The sequence below is a fragment of the Centruroides sculpturatus genome, unplaced genomic scaffold (genome assembly GCF_000671375.1).
Source record: "Centruroides sculpturatus isolate CEXI.00-Female unplaced genomic scaffold, Cexi_2.0 scaffold572, whole genome shotgun sequence".
In the NCBI taxonomy this organism is placed as follows: Eukaryota; Metazoa; Arthropoda; class Arachnida; order Scorpiones; family Buthidae; genus Centruroides; species Centruroides sculpturatus.
Window position 1 is genome coordinate 90,876 of NW_019386150.1, and position 18,498 is coordinate 109,373.

At 31.2% G+C, this 18,498-nt stretch overlaps 2 protein-coding genes across 2 annotated transcripts in view; one reads left to right on the top strand and one right to left on the bottom strand.

The window, feature by feature from the left end:
* Positions 1-6,414, top strand: part of LOC111613817 (eukaryotic translation initiation factor 4B-like) — a 49,390-nt gene extending 42,976 nt beyond the window's left edge. The window contains exons 8-11 of the mRNA XM_023355167.1: positions 614-683; positions 3,641-3,767; positions 3,909-4,078; positions 4,153-6,414. Of these exons, the coding sequence (XP_023210935.1) occupies positions 614-683; positions 3,641-3,767; positions 3,909-4,078; positions 4,153-4,230 (445 nt within the window). The 3' untranslated portion in view covers positions 4,231-6,414. The remainder of the gene's footprint in view (positions 1-613; positions 684-3,640; positions 3,768-3,908; positions 4,079-4,152) is intronic.
* Positions 6,415-6,966: 552 nt separating this feature from the next.
* LOC111613814 (protein unc-80 homolog) overlaps positions 6,967-18,498 on the bottom strand; it is a 74,597-nt gene continuing 63,065 nt past the window's right edge. Inside the window, exons 48-63 of the mRNA XM_023355163.1 lie at positions 18,177-18,334; positions 17,999-18,109; positions 17,698-17,923; positions 15,439-15,642; positions 12,278-12,317; positions 12,164-12,219; positions 11,940-12,107; positions 11,750-11,873; positions 9,065-9,250; positions 8,895-8,990; positions 8,691-8,779; positions 8,461-8,629; positions 8,227-8,400; positions 7,966-8,151; positions 7,742-7,894; positions 6,967-7,663 (exon numbers count right to left, since the gene is read on the bottom strand). Coding sequence (XP_023210931.1) covers positions 7,179-7,663; positions 7,742-7,894; positions 7,966-8,151; positions 8,227-8,400; positions 8,461-8,629; positions 8,691-8,779; positions 8,895-8,990; positions 9,065-9,250; positions 11,750-11,873; positions 11,940-12,107; positions 12,164-12,219; positions 12,278-12,317; positions 15,439-15,642; positions 17,698-17,923; positions 17,999-18,109; positions 18,177-18,334 — 2,625 coding nt within the window. The 3' untranslated portion in view covers positions 6,967-7,178. The remainder of the gene's footprint in view (positions 7,664-7,741; positions 7,895-7,965; positions 8,152-8,226; positions 8,401-8,460; positions 8,630-8,690; positions 8,780-8,894; positions 8,991-9,064; positions 9,251-11,749; positions 11,874-11,939; positions 12,108-12,163; positions 12,220-12,277; positions 12,318-15,438; positions 15,643-17,697; positions 17,924-17,998; positions 18,110-18,176; positions 18,335-18,498) is intronic.

Sequence of the window (18,498 nt, forward strand, 5' to 3'; positions counted from 1 at the left end):
CCCTCAAGTCATTTTCTACACTTTCTCTTTATTCAAACTTCTGTATTAATTTGGCAGTTGTTTGCCATATTGGTCTCACTTTTATCTTATACTTGGTGCAGAATGCTCTTTGGACTGTTTCCAGGCTTCTGTTCATGTAATATTGTCAGACCATGAATCTGTTCTTCAAGATTCTATGGCACCATATTTACATGACACACAACACTGCAGTATGACTACTGATGCATGCATGTGCAGACTAATTTCCACTGTGTGTGCTGGAGTTACTTGTGGAGCTTGTATTTCTAAGGATGAGAGAGATTTAGGTTTCTTTCCATTATCTCTCTTTTTTACACCTTGTATGTATGAAGTATGTATAAAATAACTAATATTATTTATATAATTTATTATAAATGATAATCGATATGTAGAATGATATAACCTACTGGGATCGAACCAGTAAAGGTTGGACAGAGCATTTTTTGTATATATATTGTATTTAATATAGTACTAATTTGATTTGTGGATTCACTCATAGAAAAAATTTGAAATTGCTATTAAGTAATTAACAAATTATTATATAAACTGGTAATAATTTATTAATTAAAATTAAAATATATTTTATTTTTCATAGAATTTCTGCTACGCGTCCACCTACTTCTTCACGTTCCGGAAGATATGAAGGAAGATCGTCTTCAAAACAAGTAAGTCATTAATACCAAGATTGTAAAAAAGTTTTTAAAAAATAGGCACAGTTTTTTGCTTTGGGTTAAATAGTGTTTTAAATTTTATTTTTTTTAATATTCTGTGTTTACAATTTTTACAAAACTTGGAAATAATTACGTAAACAATGATTACCTGCTACCAGTGTAGCATCACCATTTCCAGTTCCCACAGCATCACATGCTGTGGGTAAATAAATTAGAAAATTTTCATTCATGAACTAACAAATTGTCAGAAAAAGAAAACAAAAGTGACAAGACGTCTCAGTTTTTAAAGTGAAAATATTTGTGATTGGAAAAACTGAATGTTTATGCCACTTTTCAGTTATAAATTTTAAACTGAGGCAAGAAGTTGTAAACATTTCTTACAATTTCTGTTCTTCGCCCAAAATGTGAGCAGTCAAAACAAGGGTCCTTTAGGGAACATTTTACTATAATAGCTCCTCTTAAAAAATGAAAAGTTTGTGGGTTAGGTAATGAATTTGCAAAGGGAACTAGTTTCATTGATTCAATGGATGAAAAATCATACAAAAATTTCATCCTGCAAAATTATCTGACAACAATCCTCTGAATACATTTCTGCTTTTGTAGAGCAGAAATGTATTCAGAGAAAACTGAAAAGAATATTGAATCTATAAGCCAACCAAGTTCATTGGTTAAAGTGCTCAACACCCTATAACAAAAAAGCCCAAAACTATACTTAGTAAATTTGTTGTTTATACCATCACTTATGGGAAAACAGGAACTGGATTTGCAAATCACAACATTTACATCATAAATTCTGCTTTCCATCACATGGAACTTGCATAATTCAAAACTATGATGAATTTTATCAGCCCCAAACTGTTCACAAATTGGAGATGAACTTCTGGATACTGTACACATTGAAATTGAGAGAAGCATCAAGACCAATCTGGAAAACAAAAATGATTGCATAGTGTTTGACTGCTGGAACAATGTCTGCCACAAGTCTATAATCTGCATTTCCATCAAAAACATGTCTGAGGAATTTATCTATCTGGTCAACATTGTAGATACATCTTCAAATTCACACATCTGTGTATCTCTTGCAGTTGGCACAATTCATGCCATCAATAATTGTGAGGAAAAATACAGCTACAAAGTTTACAGCTTCATTAAAGATAAAGTTACCAATATGACAAAGATGATTGACAGAATTCTTTTGCAATCATAAGAAATTTCTTGTTCTGATATTCTAGTATTGATACATGGATGCAGCACTCGTATAACCAATCTGCTAACACAATGAAGATTCCTGAAGTGTGAGAATACATGAAACAAGTTATGAAGTATTTCAATAATCACAACTTTGGCAGGAGAAATATGAGGAAGCAGAAGGAAGTTCTGTAATTTATCCTTTCCTTGACCATTTCTGCTGCCCATCTCCTAGCAAACCTACTTGATTCATGGTTCATTTGCAAAATCCTGTTCGGCAATAGGTTGATGTGATCTTGGAATACATCTGTAGTTTTCATTCCAGTCCATACCCAATGTTATTAGCTATCAGGCAAGAGCACAGCTTTTCAAAGATTACCTCTGAGAATGCCATAGATCTGTCAAGTCTCTGAACTGGCTTTCCTTGCATGGCTTGAATCGAGAAACAGTAGTTTTTGTTACCCAGTTGCATACAGCTACAGCTTTATCAGTCAGAATTGAATGGCTTTTTTCATCCTTTAGGCTTGTTCAATCCAAATTAAGAAACAGGCTCAGAACCAAAAAAGTCGCCAAGCTAGTGGAAAGTTTAGATATTTAAACAAATAAGTATACATCTGAGCAGTGGTGAATCCAGAAGAAACCAAAGGAGGCAGCTAACTAAAAAAATGAAGAACATTTGAATAATTATAAATACCTTATTTTAACACTTGCAAGACAGTTGTAGTGCAGATATGATGATAAATATAATTTATTGAACTAAGTGTTTTTAAAAACAATGTTTTGAAGTTTAAAGTCAGTTACAACTTTATATATTTGTTTATATTTAGCAACTTTCAATTTTCAAGTAAACACTATAAAACATTTAAAAGTAATTTTTTTTGTGTGTGTGTGTGTTTCATTTTCATTACTTTTCTATTTTCCTCTACAATGTTTGATTGTTCAATGTTTATAAAGCTTCACAGTTTTTCATAAAACACTAATATAATATGGTTAAAAAATGGTTTTGTATTTTCTCATTAGCCTAATTGTATTCCTAAATGTTCAAGTAGTACAGTAGAGCATTGATTATCCGACCCCCAATTAACCATCACATTGGTTAACTGACCGTTCTAGTCAGCAAATTTCAAATGTCTGCTAGTGATGTGGCACTACAATATTTGGCTATATCTTGGCTACTTTAATATAATTTTTGTTAAATTTTTGTGTGTTTTAGCTGGCATCAACGGCTCGACCATGAAAGGGAGGCCAGTATTTAAACGAGATTTAATTTTCTAATTTTGAGTGGTTTGTTTTCTGAGCAATAAAATAATTTAAAAATAATTTTTTATGATACAATAGCGACGATTATTATTTAAAAAAAAATTGTTAGGCTTAACATCGATGAAAATTCAATGCGAAGTAGGTTAATAGCGATATACTAATATACTAATTACATTTAACTAATTAATAGCGATATACTATACTAATAATGTATTTTTTTCATTATTTTCGGTTATCCGATCAACCTGAGTCCCCAATTGAGTCGGATAATTGATGCTCTACTGTAATTTGAAAGTTTGTGAAATAATATCTATAATATTGATGATGTATTTTAGTAATGAAATGGGTTTTTGTTTTAAACTTTGATTTTGATATGTAACAAGTTTGTCATATTTGATTTCATATAATAATAGAGGGAAAAAAGTTGAACAAATAAATTTGCATTCACCAATCTGAAATTTGAAAAATTAAAAAAAAAGTATGTTTATCAATTTCTTTAACAGGATGGAGGTGATCGAGGGCCAAGAACTGGTTCACGGGGAAGACAAGGTTACTATGCTAGGGACAATGCAGACAATCGAGACAATTCAAGTGATAGAAGGGAAAACTATGTTCGTCGTTCTAGCCGAGGTGAATACCAAAAAATTTATAAATTATAATAAAAATAATGTGTGAAGAAATAATCCTCTACACTCAATGGAATATTATTAATAGCAAAATTTGATAGATTATTTTTTTATAAATGATGATAACTGTAAATTAAATTTTTAGATGAGGATTCTGATAGAAAAGATTCTGATAGAAAATATCAGAATCAGTCTCGGTCTCGTGGTAGAGGAGAAAGAGCAACATCTGGAAATAGGGGATCTCAAGATCGTGACAGAGAGCAAAATGATTCTAAAGAGCCTGCTGTTCTTCATTATCAAGAAGATAAACCTCCAGTAATTATATTTAACAATTATAATTTTATTTATATTATTTAATGTTCTGATTACACACTGTGAATATATTTCAGGTATATACATCAACTAATAAATTTGTACACTTAATGCATGAGGATGATGATGTGGATAATGAAAGTACCTCTGAATAATTTTTATAAGTGCCTACAGCATAGTGTCAAGAATATTAGCATTCTCCGAGATCTGGATCTAAAAGTTGACATTTTGATCTGCATTGATCCATCGTGAGATTATAAAATGCTGTCAATTCTCCCTCCCAAATCATTAATCTTTGTTTTGATGCCATCAACTGCAACATTCCTTATCAGTAGATCAAGCAGTCAGATATATCCCATTGATTGGTTGGGTTTATAAGTAAGAACAGCCCATATTCCATCATTTTTTGGCAACTTTCAATATATCTAGATAAACAATTATGTGTAAAATGAAATCTGTTATCTCCAATAAATACCTGAAAACAAAAAAAAGTAAACAACAGTGTTAAACATTACTGCAATGGTCTTAAATACTGGAGAAGAGAGCATGTGATTGCTGTAGGCTGTCCACGATGGCCATTTCCTGATAATCAACAGAGCATTCTATGCAACTGGTAACGAGTCACCATCAAATCAAATGTAATGGGAACTTGAAAGATTTCCCCTACTTGTTGCTTTACGTGCTCTTGTATCTAAGAGAGTTAGTTGAAAGACAACGTATGATTGGTCAAAATGAAATTCCCCTTGAATTTAATTATTATTAATTTTTTTGTCATTATTATTTCCTTTATGTGAGCCGTTCGAAACATGTTTCATAATTTTATATTCCAAAAGCCGATCGTTTGTGAAACATAATTTTTGTATGTATATTATTCTAGCATCATTAACATGTTTTCAGCTGCTATCATGTTTCCAGTGGTTCACATGATGCAAAATGGAAATGTGTCGTTTATATATATAAATATATATATGTTGTGTTTGATCCTTTTTCAAAAACAATCATATTTAAAGACTTGTTACTCAATCTAGACACAGTCAAAAGCCAAATTTACTTTTACAAAGTACATTTAGACATTTTCTGTTGCATTTTGTCCAGTAAGTTTGATATAATGAAAGAAAATGGATTTTTAGCCAAAGGATTATGAAGTAGATAGATAATTTGATGTTAACTATCATTCTCGTGTTCTGATGTTTAAAATATTGTTATAATTAATTGAATTTTGTATTTTTATTGCATAACGAAAGCGAATCAAGTTAGCCAAGTTATTTGTAATTTTTTTGAATTTACCATAAGTGTTACAGATTGCAATATAATTATAGAGCAACTTTTCCGATTCTTGTTGGGTGGATGCTCTTGCCGACACATTTCCTATTTTTACCTTGAACAGTGTGTTTATGTATAGAATGAATAACTGCATCAATTGTGCTATTTGTCACTCTCGTGTAGTTCAGTTCTGCTTATATGCAACTGGTAATTATATCAAGTATGGGAATCTGTGATTTATTTTCTCCTATGCTTTTAATAGGGGGATGTACAATAAAACAAAACAGTTGCTGCTTATGTTTTGATATATTTTCTCCCCTGGGTTTTACTTTCAGATTTTTTTTGTATTTTACACTGATTGCTGAGTTATGTTTGAATGTATAATTAATTTCATCTATGCTATTATTCTGCTAATATTGTTGAGGATCTGCATGTAATTAACTACTTTGAATTAAAATCTAATATTTTCATCAGAAAATCATAGTGCAGTTTGGATTTTGATATGTGCAGAGGATTGTAAAGTTAGTCTGTTAGTGTCTAGATATTTTTAAAAGTTCACCCCAATATTTATTAAACACATTGTTAATCCTACTGTTTTTGAATAAGTTTTATCCTTAAACTATGATATTCTGAAGAAAATTGTTGTGTTATCCTATTTTCAGTAATTATTATTATTTTTTCATTATGTAAAATGTTGGGCATTTGTCATTTACCATGATTTTAGTAGATGTGTAAAATTTTTTAAAATTTTAAAAAATATATAAAAAATTATTTTGCTTGTGATTTTGCAGTGTGATTAATGAATCAAATTCAATAGCAGGATTGTTTTGACCTTTCCACGATGCTAATTTGTGTCCCTTTGCGTGCGCTCAACTCTCAGGTCAGTTGGTCAATTTCCCTCTGTGGCCTAATAGCACATAATATATATGTTTTTGTTAAACTACTTGCACATTTACAAAAATATATAGAAATATTGAATTTTAAATTATCGTGTAGAGATTTAAAGTATCGGATTTGAAATATTACTTTTTTGGAGGATCGTCACATACCAATAGAATGATGTATCAATGACGATAGAATTTAGTGGCATTATTAACTATTTTTGATTACAGGATAACACAACAATCAGCTTTAGATTGAAACTTAAATTTTCCATTTGAAGATTCTGCTGGAATTATCATAAAAAAGTTCTAGGTGCCTGCACAGTTAAAAATTGTAATAAAAAAAAAAATATATATATATATTTTTATAATATGTATTTAAATGCAATATTCTTTAATTAAGTGGATGTTTTGGCTTGCAAATCATCCCATTAGTCAATTTATTTATTTAATCTGTTAAATAAACTAAATTTGGAAAATGAGAAATTCAAAATTTGTTTAATTTTATAAATATAAATATATAAAAAAACTGAGAATGATAGGAAGAAATGTTAAAACTTTTTGCATGTTGCACATGCAAATTCATCAGAGAAATCTGGTTGTATCTTTTGAAAATAAAACATAAAAGATGGATTTTTGAATTGGAGAAATTAATAAAAACCAATGCAGTTGTAATGTTGCTGTAGTGTAGTAGTAGTAGTAAATACTTATGCAAAAATTTTGGCTAGAGAGCAATATTTATAATTATTCAAAGTAAATTTTTGCATGCATAAGTATCTTTCTACTCAAATCACATTAAATGTAGATGAAGGTAGCATAAATTATAATTTCTCCAGAAAACATTAGATAAATATTTTATTGAGGAAATATATGTACTAACAATCACCAACAATTAATTACATTAATAAATTTTTTACCAACAAATAATAATTCTACTTTCTAATTAGTGTAGTTGTGAACTAGATACAACTACTTTCGTCGTCTTCATTTGGGAAGACCATTAATAACGAAGATTCCGAATCTTGCTTTTGCTCTTTCTTCAGAAGAGATGAGTTTTCACTGTTACTCAGTGATTCGGTAGACTCGCACTGGAGATAAACATCAGTCGTCGGACTCTTGTAAGTTGGATGAAAGGTGGGTTGATTTTGATCTTTGATTTCTCCTGGCTCCTCTACGGACATGCTGCGTTTGAGTGGAAGTGTTTGAGTGGCATTTGTGGATGCTTCTTCTTCTTTTAGAGTCGGTTGTTTTTTTGTGGGGACCATGACGATCTGCTCTGATGTTTCTGTACCTTTAGTGTGAGCCGCAAACCCTGCACCTCTTCGAGATTTCCTGAAGCGAAATGTTTTTCGACTCTGTGCTTTCTGTCTCTGGAGACGATGTTTAGGTTTATGAATGTCTTGTTCCGGAGAATGAGGACTGGAAGGACTTAGAGGAACATCTCCTATTAAAAAAAAAGTTATAAAAAATTAATTACTCTTCAACAAACATATGAACTCATCCAATTATATATCCTAACTACCCAAATCGTCTCGCTCATCTGTATCTATTGTACCAACAGATGCACTTTCATCCCCAGAGATACTCTTTTTACTTCCACGTTTTTTTATGTGTAATGTGGATTTGCGAAATAATCTGGGTTCGGATGAAGATGACTGTTCTCCATCTAAAATTTCTACGCAAATAGATAAATGTGAAAATTTTTAAAAATTTTCTCAAGACGTATGATTCACAAAATTATTTTACCTTGAGAACTTGCACCTTCTGCATCTGGGTAACTCGTTCTTCGAATGAATCTTTCCACTATACGATGTCCTCCTTCGATGGAATGGAGACGGATGCTGAATCCCCTATGATGAGGGATGAAAGATTCGCTGCGGGTACTTAGTTCTCTTGTTAAGGGAGAGTGATACGATGCACTTGAACTCATAACTGTATAAAATGAATACTTAAATTTACTACAATTAAAAAATATTTTGCACATTTTGTCATCAAACTGTAATTCACCTGAAGGATTGCCAAGTCTAGTAACACTCTGGTGATTATTTGTTAATTCGGTGATGCTGGAACAGTGAGCGTCACTACCCATGTTATAAACGTAACTAGTTGTGTGAGAGACGTCACTATTACTGCAGATTTTCGTCAGAGTGGATTTTAATCTGTCCTTTTCTCCGGTGCCTACTTCAAATATAAAAAAAAAATGTAATAAATTAAAATCAATCAAACAAAAGACATACATACCTAATTTCCAAGCAATTAAATCTTCTTTCAGCATCTTCATTTCTGCAGTCATATCTTGAAACAGACTTCCTTGACATTTTGGCGTGGGAAGACTGAACCCTTGCAACTTTTCTCGTATTAGTTGTTGATAATAATACTCTTGTTCGTTGTCGCAGATGGTTCTTAACATCTGCATGTTTAAAGTTTTATGATTCTATAATAGTTATGAAAAAATGTTTAGATGTACGCACCTTATTCTTGATTAAAGGATAGAGTAATATGTAGAGAGGTGTTCGATGAGTGACTACAAAATCGAGAAAGTTCCATAATGCCAATCCACCTGGAATAATTTAAAGAATACATCTAAATTTAATAATCAGATTAATTTATCACGTTTATCCTATTAAAAATAAAAATAAAACTAGCTCATATTAAATTATTTGAATATCTTTAACCTTGCATTTTGTTTCCAAGTTCACGGATGCAACATGCTATTCGATGCCAGTCTTCAGATAATTCCTGCTCAAAGCATACTATTATAATTTTTAGCCCTGTGGTAACCAAAAATGGTAGACAGTCAGATGATACATAAAAACATTTTAACATTTCATTAAATTCACCTTACCCAAGAAAGCTATTTGAACTAAAGGAGTTATTCTTCTCGTCGGACTTTTTTCCTGAAAAGAATCATTTCCTCTTTTTCCCGATGTGGAACTGGACTGATGAGAATGTTTCAACGGTAAGGGAGTCAGTGCGGTCAAAATGACAGTTAGCGCAAAAGAAATATCGGTCTGACGTAATTTTGGGACGTCTGTAATACACAAAACTTTATCTGTACAAATACTTAATACAGTAACCTCTGGTTATATCGCACTTGTTAGGAGACAAAGAAAAAGCACAATATAACCGAATACTAAAAATTCTGAGCTTTTACTAAACAGATTATACATGCTATGGAATCTCTATCCTCGATTCTTTCAGCAGCAAATGTCTGATATACAGTCGACCTCCTTATAACACTTGATTATTCCTTTTTTTATGAATTCCATGTTGTACTAGTCACTTAGATTTTACAAACACGTGTGCTGGGCTGTGAACGGCTCACGTATTTGTAAAATCTAAGTGACTCATACAACATGGAATTCATATAAAACAGAATTCATATAAAACAGAATAATCAACAGTGTTATAGGGGGTTGACTGTACAATAAGCTTTGTTTTTCAATACCAGATTTTATTCATGGTTATATTGTATTAATTGGCATTTACATAAACATCAATACCACAAATGCCCATTTAGCATTATTGTTTCTTTAAAAATGAATTTAAAGACAAGTACTGTCAATGTAAAAACAAAATATCAGTTGTGATTTTATTATACAGTACAGTAGTATATTTCATAATAAATCGCTTATTAAAACTTCGTGTAATTTATATTTTTCAATAAAAATTATAAATACAGTAATTGAACATCAAAATGTAAAATTTCAGAGTAAAAAGTTTCTAAAAAGCAAAATAAAGTTACTACTGTATAAAAATTTTAGAACTTTGTTCAAAAATACACTGCTGGCCATCAAAAAGGACCAGAGATAGAAAGCTAAATTTATTTGGGAGATAACATGTTATACAAAGATCAAATGATTGAAAATACAGTCTCTTGTGAAGTGAGGAAGATGATGGAATCAGTATGGAGTGTTGCTGCCATTGCTGGCTATAACCATTGCTACATGCCTTGGCATTGAGTCAAAGAGGCTTTGGATATGTTGTTGGGGTATAGCATTCTATGCTGCTTCCACATATTGCCAAAGTTGATCTGATGTAGAAGCGGGTGGTGTATCCTGGGCAATCATCGAACAGACGTTTTCTATAGGTGAGAGAACAAGGAGGCCAAGGCAGCAATGCATCTGATGGGTGAAGAAGAAGTCTTGAGCAATGCATGCCACGTGTGGTTGCACATTATCTTGTTGGAATGTGGTTGTTGGCAAGCTCTGAAGGTATGGGAGTACAACAGGCTCCAACACCTCAGAGATATAGTGCTGGTTGGTCAGTGTACCAGCAATGCATACTAGGGGGTGTGGGAGTGGAATCCAATACCACCCCAACCATAATACCGGGTCTAGGACCAGTATGGTGATGCATAAGGCAACAGTTCAGCAGTCTCTCACCACGGTGTCTCCAGACTGTAATCTGACCATCATGGTGTTGCAGGCAGAAGCAGGATTAGTCAGTAAAAACAATGCCATTCCATTCGGTTGACCATGTCCATTGTTCATTGCACCATTGCTGGTGCAAATGCCTGTGGTTTTGACTCAATGGTAAATGCAGCAATGGACACCTTGTGGACATTCCACTCTGCTGCAAATGACGTCGAGGGTATGTGCAGACACCGATTGTTACGCAACAGACCTAATTTGTTGTGATATGGTTCATGATGTGGTGCAATGGTACAACGAGGTGGGTGCAATCGGTCCATCGTTCCTTCCTGCATCCAGCGGTTACAGATCCGCATCACAGTTGCTCGGTTACATCCAACACGATCACCGATTTCTCTGAAGGATAATCTGCACTCTCTATAGGCAACTATTCTTCCTCGGTTGAACTCAGAAATGTGCTCGAAAGACACTCATTTTCTTCTGAGTGGCATACTGAAGCTGCTTACACCAAAAAAACGCACGAAAGAACAATTCCAGTACTTCAAAATGGCCTTCCATTCTCCCTTTATATAGTTCTTGCAGGTGGTGCAACAGGCACCCGTGATGTGTGTCTGCACTGAAATGCTAATCATTTGCATATCTCATATCTGCAAATGCATGGTGCAAATTTTACTTGATTTGGATGGCCAGCAGTGTAAATCTTTTCCTTACACATTATCAACAAATTTGAAATTTCACATCTATGTGAATTGATGGTATTGGGTCAATTCACGGAAATTTATTGGTTTTAAGTATTGTCTCCTCATTTACAATGGTGGAAAGATCAATTATCATTTATGTTTCGTTTTCATATCAAATGAGGAGACAATACTTAAAACTAATAAATAAATAACATTTAATATGAAAAGGAAACATAAATGATAATTGATCTTTCCACCTGTTTTGCTTATTTAGATCTTGATGAATTTATTGTTTCAAGAACAATGGTAGGAATAATACTGTATTTCATTGGAAAAAGAAATTCAATGGCAATTGATATTTTAAAATTTATTGACTCAAGTAAATTTAAAATTTAGGGGACCAAAAAAATGAGATATATCCAAATCCGCGATATAATGAGCAGCTACCGTATAATTAAATTATATATAAAATGATACCTTTGATTCCACTACTAATTCTGATACACATGGGCAAGATCAAATTCATTAAATATAATTCCATTTTTTCTGGGATGGACAGAATGCTCGGACCACCACACACGGTCTCTAACGTCTGCATTTCCTGCATAGACATTTGAGAAATAAATTTTAATTGAAAAAATTGCATTCGAAATAAATAAATACTTACACCCAATGCTGACATCTGCATGGCCACCAGGCTGACCACGACGGAACAGAATCTGGAAGGGGGCGACTGGCCAAGAGCCGACATGGTGGGAAGATTAGTGGAACTGTCAGCACCGATAAGCAAGTTCTGATCACCCAATATGATCATCTGACACACTCCTATTAGGGACTGGATATAGAGAATGAGTTTCAAAAAATACAGCAGAATAAATTTTATAATTTTACCTTTAAATGTGGAAGATGTGCTATATATGGATGTCTGAATAATGTTAAATATATTCCTGGAAAGAAAAAAAAAGTTAATAATACAAATTAGGGGGAAAAGTAGTTTGCGATTACCTTTTAATAATAATCTTGCAGCATTCCAATCCACAAGTCGCTACAAAAATAAAATTTTTAAAATTACACAACAGTTTAAATATTGAAAAACTAAATAAAAATCTTAATAATGTAGTAATTGAGTCGTCGATATTTGATCGTTGCATTAGATGTTATTCTGCAATATTCACGAAATAGTATGAACATAATGAGCCTCAAAAATAAATTTTGCCTCTAGGTCTTTGGAAATCCTAGGACCACTTCTGGTTGAAATAATATCTGTTAAATATGCACTCTAGTCCAATTTTGAGAGTTAACTCAATTACTTTGAGATATTACAGATATATTGCTAGTAGCATGCCCCAACTATAGACCTTTTCAATGCAAAATTACAAGATGGCAGGCAGATAGCAGTTCCAAAAGTACATATATCAATAGTAGTTTTATGCCCCAATATGGCGGTTCTTGATCCGTGTCCCAACATTCCACAAAGAAAAAGATTTTGAAGTTTTTATTGTAAATTCTTTCAAATGTGCTACAATGTAGACAATTCCATGTTTACTATTTTATTTAAAGTTTATTGTTTTGTGAGAATAGTGAATGTGGAATTGCTTATTTATTTTTGAATATGTTGATGCTAATGCTCTGTATAATAAAATTATATGAATTTTTTGTTGTAATTTCATCTACATATCAAAAAATACTTAATTTTTCTATTTCTTTAATAGTATTAATGCACACTATTTTCATAAAAAAGATTTATTTGTGGTATGCAAATTTACAACATCCAGAATTGTAATATATATATAATCCATTGAACTGATAATTTTTAATGAACCATTTTCAATTAACCCCTAAAATGTCTTATTGACTCCCCAAGGTGGAGTATCAGCCACTTTATGGACCCATGATTTAAAATTCTCAGCTCTGCTCGGCATACTGAATGATTACAATTTACAGAAAAATTACAAAATGAATATACAATGAAACATTATGGGATAAGAATATAATAAATAATGCTTAAAGCAAATATAATACAGAGATGTTGATTTATAAAAACAGATATAAGGCAACACCATCTATATTAATGACCACAATTTTATCCATTGTAACTACCTATAAAGTGACTGAAGGATGGGAAATGACACTGCACTCCATACTATTCATTAAAAATCTCAAAGATCTAGATCAGATTCAAACACAGATCCCTGAGCTAACAGATTGATACCTTGCATAATTATATGTTGATTGGTAATCTGACATAGGAATACAGTAGATGGTTGATTATCCGAAAGAATTCCAGTTGGCAAATTTAAATTTTCGCCAGTGCTGTGGCACTGCAATCTTTGGCTATATCTTGGGCTACTCAAATATTCCACGTTTCTGATACTAAATTAACTTCTGAAGTATAATTTTTTATTGTTTTTATATTTTTCAATATATTTATTTTGTTCGTATAAAATAAAAAAATAATTTTTAATGGTACAATAGTCTTCGTTAGGCTTAACATCGACGAAAATTCAACGCAAAGCGATATGCAATGGAGAAAAATTTCAACGTGGGATAGGTTAATATATTTTTTCGTACATAATTGGTTATCCGAAATATCGATTTTCCGAACAACCCCAGTCCCCAATTGATTTGGATAATCGACACTCTACTGTAGTGTTAGATTAAGATTTCCAAATTATTGGAAGCAAGGTGAATTCATTGGCTTGCAAATGAATTTGACAGCATGGAGTTAGCAAAACAGTAGTTGATCAAAACATTGAGCATATTGCTGTCACCTATAATCATTATAGCAAGTTAGTGAATTACCACTAAATTTAGTGGGGGGACTGATTTTTATATCAATATTTATAGTATATAGTATTGTGTTATAAAATACTGTATTGTATCTTTTTTTGAGCAGCCTAAGGTGACAAGCCTAACAATTTTTAATATTGCATGTTTAATCTGAGATTCAACTCTGAAACATTTAGAATCTGTAAGTTAATATTTGAGTATCAAACAATAAAAAAAAACATGCACATTTTATTTGCAATTGGATAGTTCCTAAGATATTGATATGTTATACAAAGAATTTTATCAATTACAAATTTTCACATGTAATAGTTATACGTGTCAGTTTTTAATTGATGAAATTCTTTGTGTAGTTAAGTAATGAAAAGATATTAATATATGAGTATAGCTTATTAATTAAGAGTAGCAAATAATGAACATTAAATTTTAAGGACAATGAAATTAGAGAACAAGTAAATGAAACCATATTATTGTTAATTCATAAACTAACTAGATCACTCAATTAGCTGCAAACAACCTTGTACAGTAGCAAAAATGTTCATTAAACATTAACTAATTATTTGGTCATATTTAATGACCTTCATCAGGTTTGCTATTTAGAAAATCAACCGTTTTACAAAAGCCAACAGAAAACAGAACAAAAAACATTAGAATGCTGAACAAGGTTTAAATATTGATACAAAAAATAAAATATTTTGCAATCTGTTACACTCCACTGATATGTGCACTAAAAACTAAAAACAAAAAATTGGAGATAAAAAAGTCTATTGGTTATGTCATGATTTGCATGATTGCCAAACATTAGACATGTTCAGGTCCTTGTAGTTTGATAGTGTTTCCCCTTAGGCATATATTAGGAACATAGAACTAGTAACTGATATCCAATTTGACCTTAAATTATTTGGAAAATAAACAATGGCAATAATTGTTCATTGTTACTATTGTCTCCATAGTGGCTTACATTCCATTCAGATCACAAAATTAGCAAATTTCTTAATATAAATATCAAGAAAGCTGCTATCATCAAATTAGAAAACATGTTTCCTGAAAAGTGCCTTAAAATCTTAATCACGAGAATCAGTCAATTGGTCATTTACATGATAAAATTGTATATAACAGGCAATGTTAATTACATGTCTGTATACAACAAAATTGAATTATAAAAATGTATGCAGTAATATAATTAAAAATTATTTTCAAGTGTTATAATATGATTATAGACTTTTAATAATTAAATTATTATAAAGTATATTTTAAGAGTTTTTTTGTAACAGAAAAAATATGAATAGAATAATTATATGAATATAAAACCTTCTGGTGAAATTTACCACTATATTCATACAAATAATAAAATTAAATAGATGTATTCATGTACTTACTCGAATTGCCGGTTTCTTGGCTATTTTATTAAATGTCTTATCTAAACGCCTCAACACCATGATTAAAGCTGGTCTCATTGATTCTTGAGCCCATTCAGAGTGGGGAAGAAGTTCATTCATGTACTGCTGTAAACCTCTGCAAGCCATTGTTACTGGGTCGTAGGGAGACACCTTTAATAAGCTTTGGGCAACCTCGGCTAATCTCTGAAAAATAAAAGTTTAATAATTTATTTATTTTTAATTACATTAGGAAAAGTCTTGAGACAATTGATTTTCTCCCCCTATTAACATTAAAACCCCAATTAAAATAGATAAAAAATACATTTTGTCTAAATGATAAAAGATATAATTTTTATTTAAAAAATTTTCAAAAGTAAGTCTAACCTTATTTTTCTTAGCAATTAAATATTCTGGTAGATAAAATAAATATTCAAACCATTGAACAATTGAGATTTGAACTTTTTCCTATTCTCTTTAGCCCTGAATCTGGATTTTATAAATTTTTAGCTGTTTAGAAATGAAAATAAGTGGAAAATAACAACAAGTTATAAATTTTGCAGTTCAAGAATGATTTCAATAAGAAATCTTTATATATAAAATTACATGTCCTGACTGACTGATTCATCATTGCCCAGAAAAACTGCCGAACCTAAAGAGGTTAAATTTGGTACATGGTATGTCATGAAAATGCACACTAAGAAGGGATTTTTTGAAATTCCCCTCTGCAGGGGAGAGGGAGAGGATTAAGGCTTAACCTGAGGAATGGCTTCTACTGTACTATTTTAGATGCAATTTTTTGTTTTTGATAGTAATAACTTAATTTCCAAACATACAATACTTACCAAATCATCCAAATCATTTGCCTGAGCAATGCCAGGCTCATTTGCCTGAGCAATGCCAGGCTCATTTGCTAGTAAAAAATATTTTTAATATGTTCTAGATTTGATTTTAAAGTAGCAAAAATAGAATAGTTTTTAAAAATATTTTTGTTCTATTGTTAAATTTTCATTTGGTCTTCAATTATGAAATAAATAATGCAAAATATAGTAGAAATAATAAATATGTGAGCCTTTTTTAAGTGGTATAAGTCTGCTTTTTCTTTTTTCAAATATTAAAAGTTTGTGTATTAACCTATTTTATAACATTTTTAAAAGTTAATATGTTTGTTTTGTTTTTAAAATCAATTTTATTATTTGAGTCATTTTTGATCCCATCCCTTCCTATTATGTACGTACAATGATGTATTTTTGGCACACCTTCTTTTAAATTATGTACAGTAGTTCGTGGTCCCAACATTCAAGAAATGATTTTAAAAATTTCTGCAAATATTTCCTAACCAACACTTATACAAGTAATTAGGCTTGCAAAGACAAATTTATGATCCAACTATCACTAAAAAGTTCACATAGACAATGTCTATACTTCTTCCCTCTCCATCATGTAGAATGACATACTTTTTGCAACTCTCTCCCTCCCTTAAACTGTATAGATAATTAATGGATGTCCCCTAACTGACATATTAAGTTATTTTAGGGACAGATAAAAATAACTTTTACTCATATTGTATTCTGCATTTTGCTTCTGGACAAGTTCTTTAAATATTCATGGTTACAGGTATATAAAGCAATAAACTCATTATATTTATTAGGTCATTACATATAGCTCATGCTCTATGTCTAGAATTTATATATAACAGCAATAATGTAATTTCATTGAAATTTATTGATCAAAATTTAAATTGTTACTTTGATTATTATTTAATGTTGGAAGAGATAAAAACAAGATATACTTGAGTTCACTTTCCAACTGAAAAACAGTGTTCTCACTTGTTGATACACACACAACAGTGTTACCAATGGTACCTTAATATTAGGGCCTTGCAAACTTGTGATGCACTGGATGTGCTGAACTGCAAAATGAAATAAAATTTGAAAAAAAAAAAAAACAGTAAGCAAAATAAAAATATAATAGTTGGGTATTCAATATCAATTAAAACTGAATTTATATATACATAATTAATGTATGTATTTATTATTATTGTCTTGTTATAGGTAAAATAGTTCCCTTGTGGCTTCCTTGCACTTAGGTCCTGTAATGCATTTTCACAGACCTGCTAAACTCAACTGAGTAACATATCTGCCTAAAATTATTGAGTGGACTTATTTTCAAAATCATTTTTTCAATGTTGGACTTCCCCACTTTCATAAAAAATGGCTTATATTACTAAATAGTCATTATAAAGGGATATATAATGAATACCAAATGGCATTTGACATCAAGTATTTCAGTTGCTTTGTTGTTCAGATCAGGTATTTTTTTACTCAAGTCAGCAAGGCGAGAAGAACACTTTGAATAAAATTCACACACAACACTTAGCAGTGTGTCACGAGGAGAACGGAATTCAAATCGAAGCATTTCACTGTCTTCTACTTCTTTCTCATACTGTTGCTGTTTACGTGAACTATAATAACTGTCACTCATGAACCTGTATAGAAAAGATTATAAATTTTAAAAAATAACTGGCTAACAATTTACAGTTTTGAATATTTGCAATACTTGCTTTGAATGGCTATCATCATCTATTTCAAAAGGTGGGGAGCAAGCACCTTTGGAAGCATTTTTAATGCTTGAGCCTCTTAAATCAATCATTCTTTGAGGACCCGTATAGTTTCTAAAACAATTCAATTTTTAATTGATTATGGTTCAATTAAATATGTCAAAATTTATAATATATTTACCTAGCTAATGCTTCACAATTACTAATTAGAGTTTTTATACAAACTGCAATATTATGAATCATATTCAGTTCAGTTCTTGAACCACCAGGTGTTTCTTTCTTAGTGGTTAAAATCTGTAGATGTTTCAAATAAAATGGTAGTATCGCTTTAAGAATAGTCTAAAAAAAAAAAGCCAAGATATGATTTATATTTCATGAATATATAAAAATATAAGAATTTTATTAAGCCTATAACTGAAGTTTATTGTTTGCTAAATAACTTATTTATCCTACAGATACAGTGGTGCCTCATATAACGTACTTAATCCATTCCAGGCGCACGT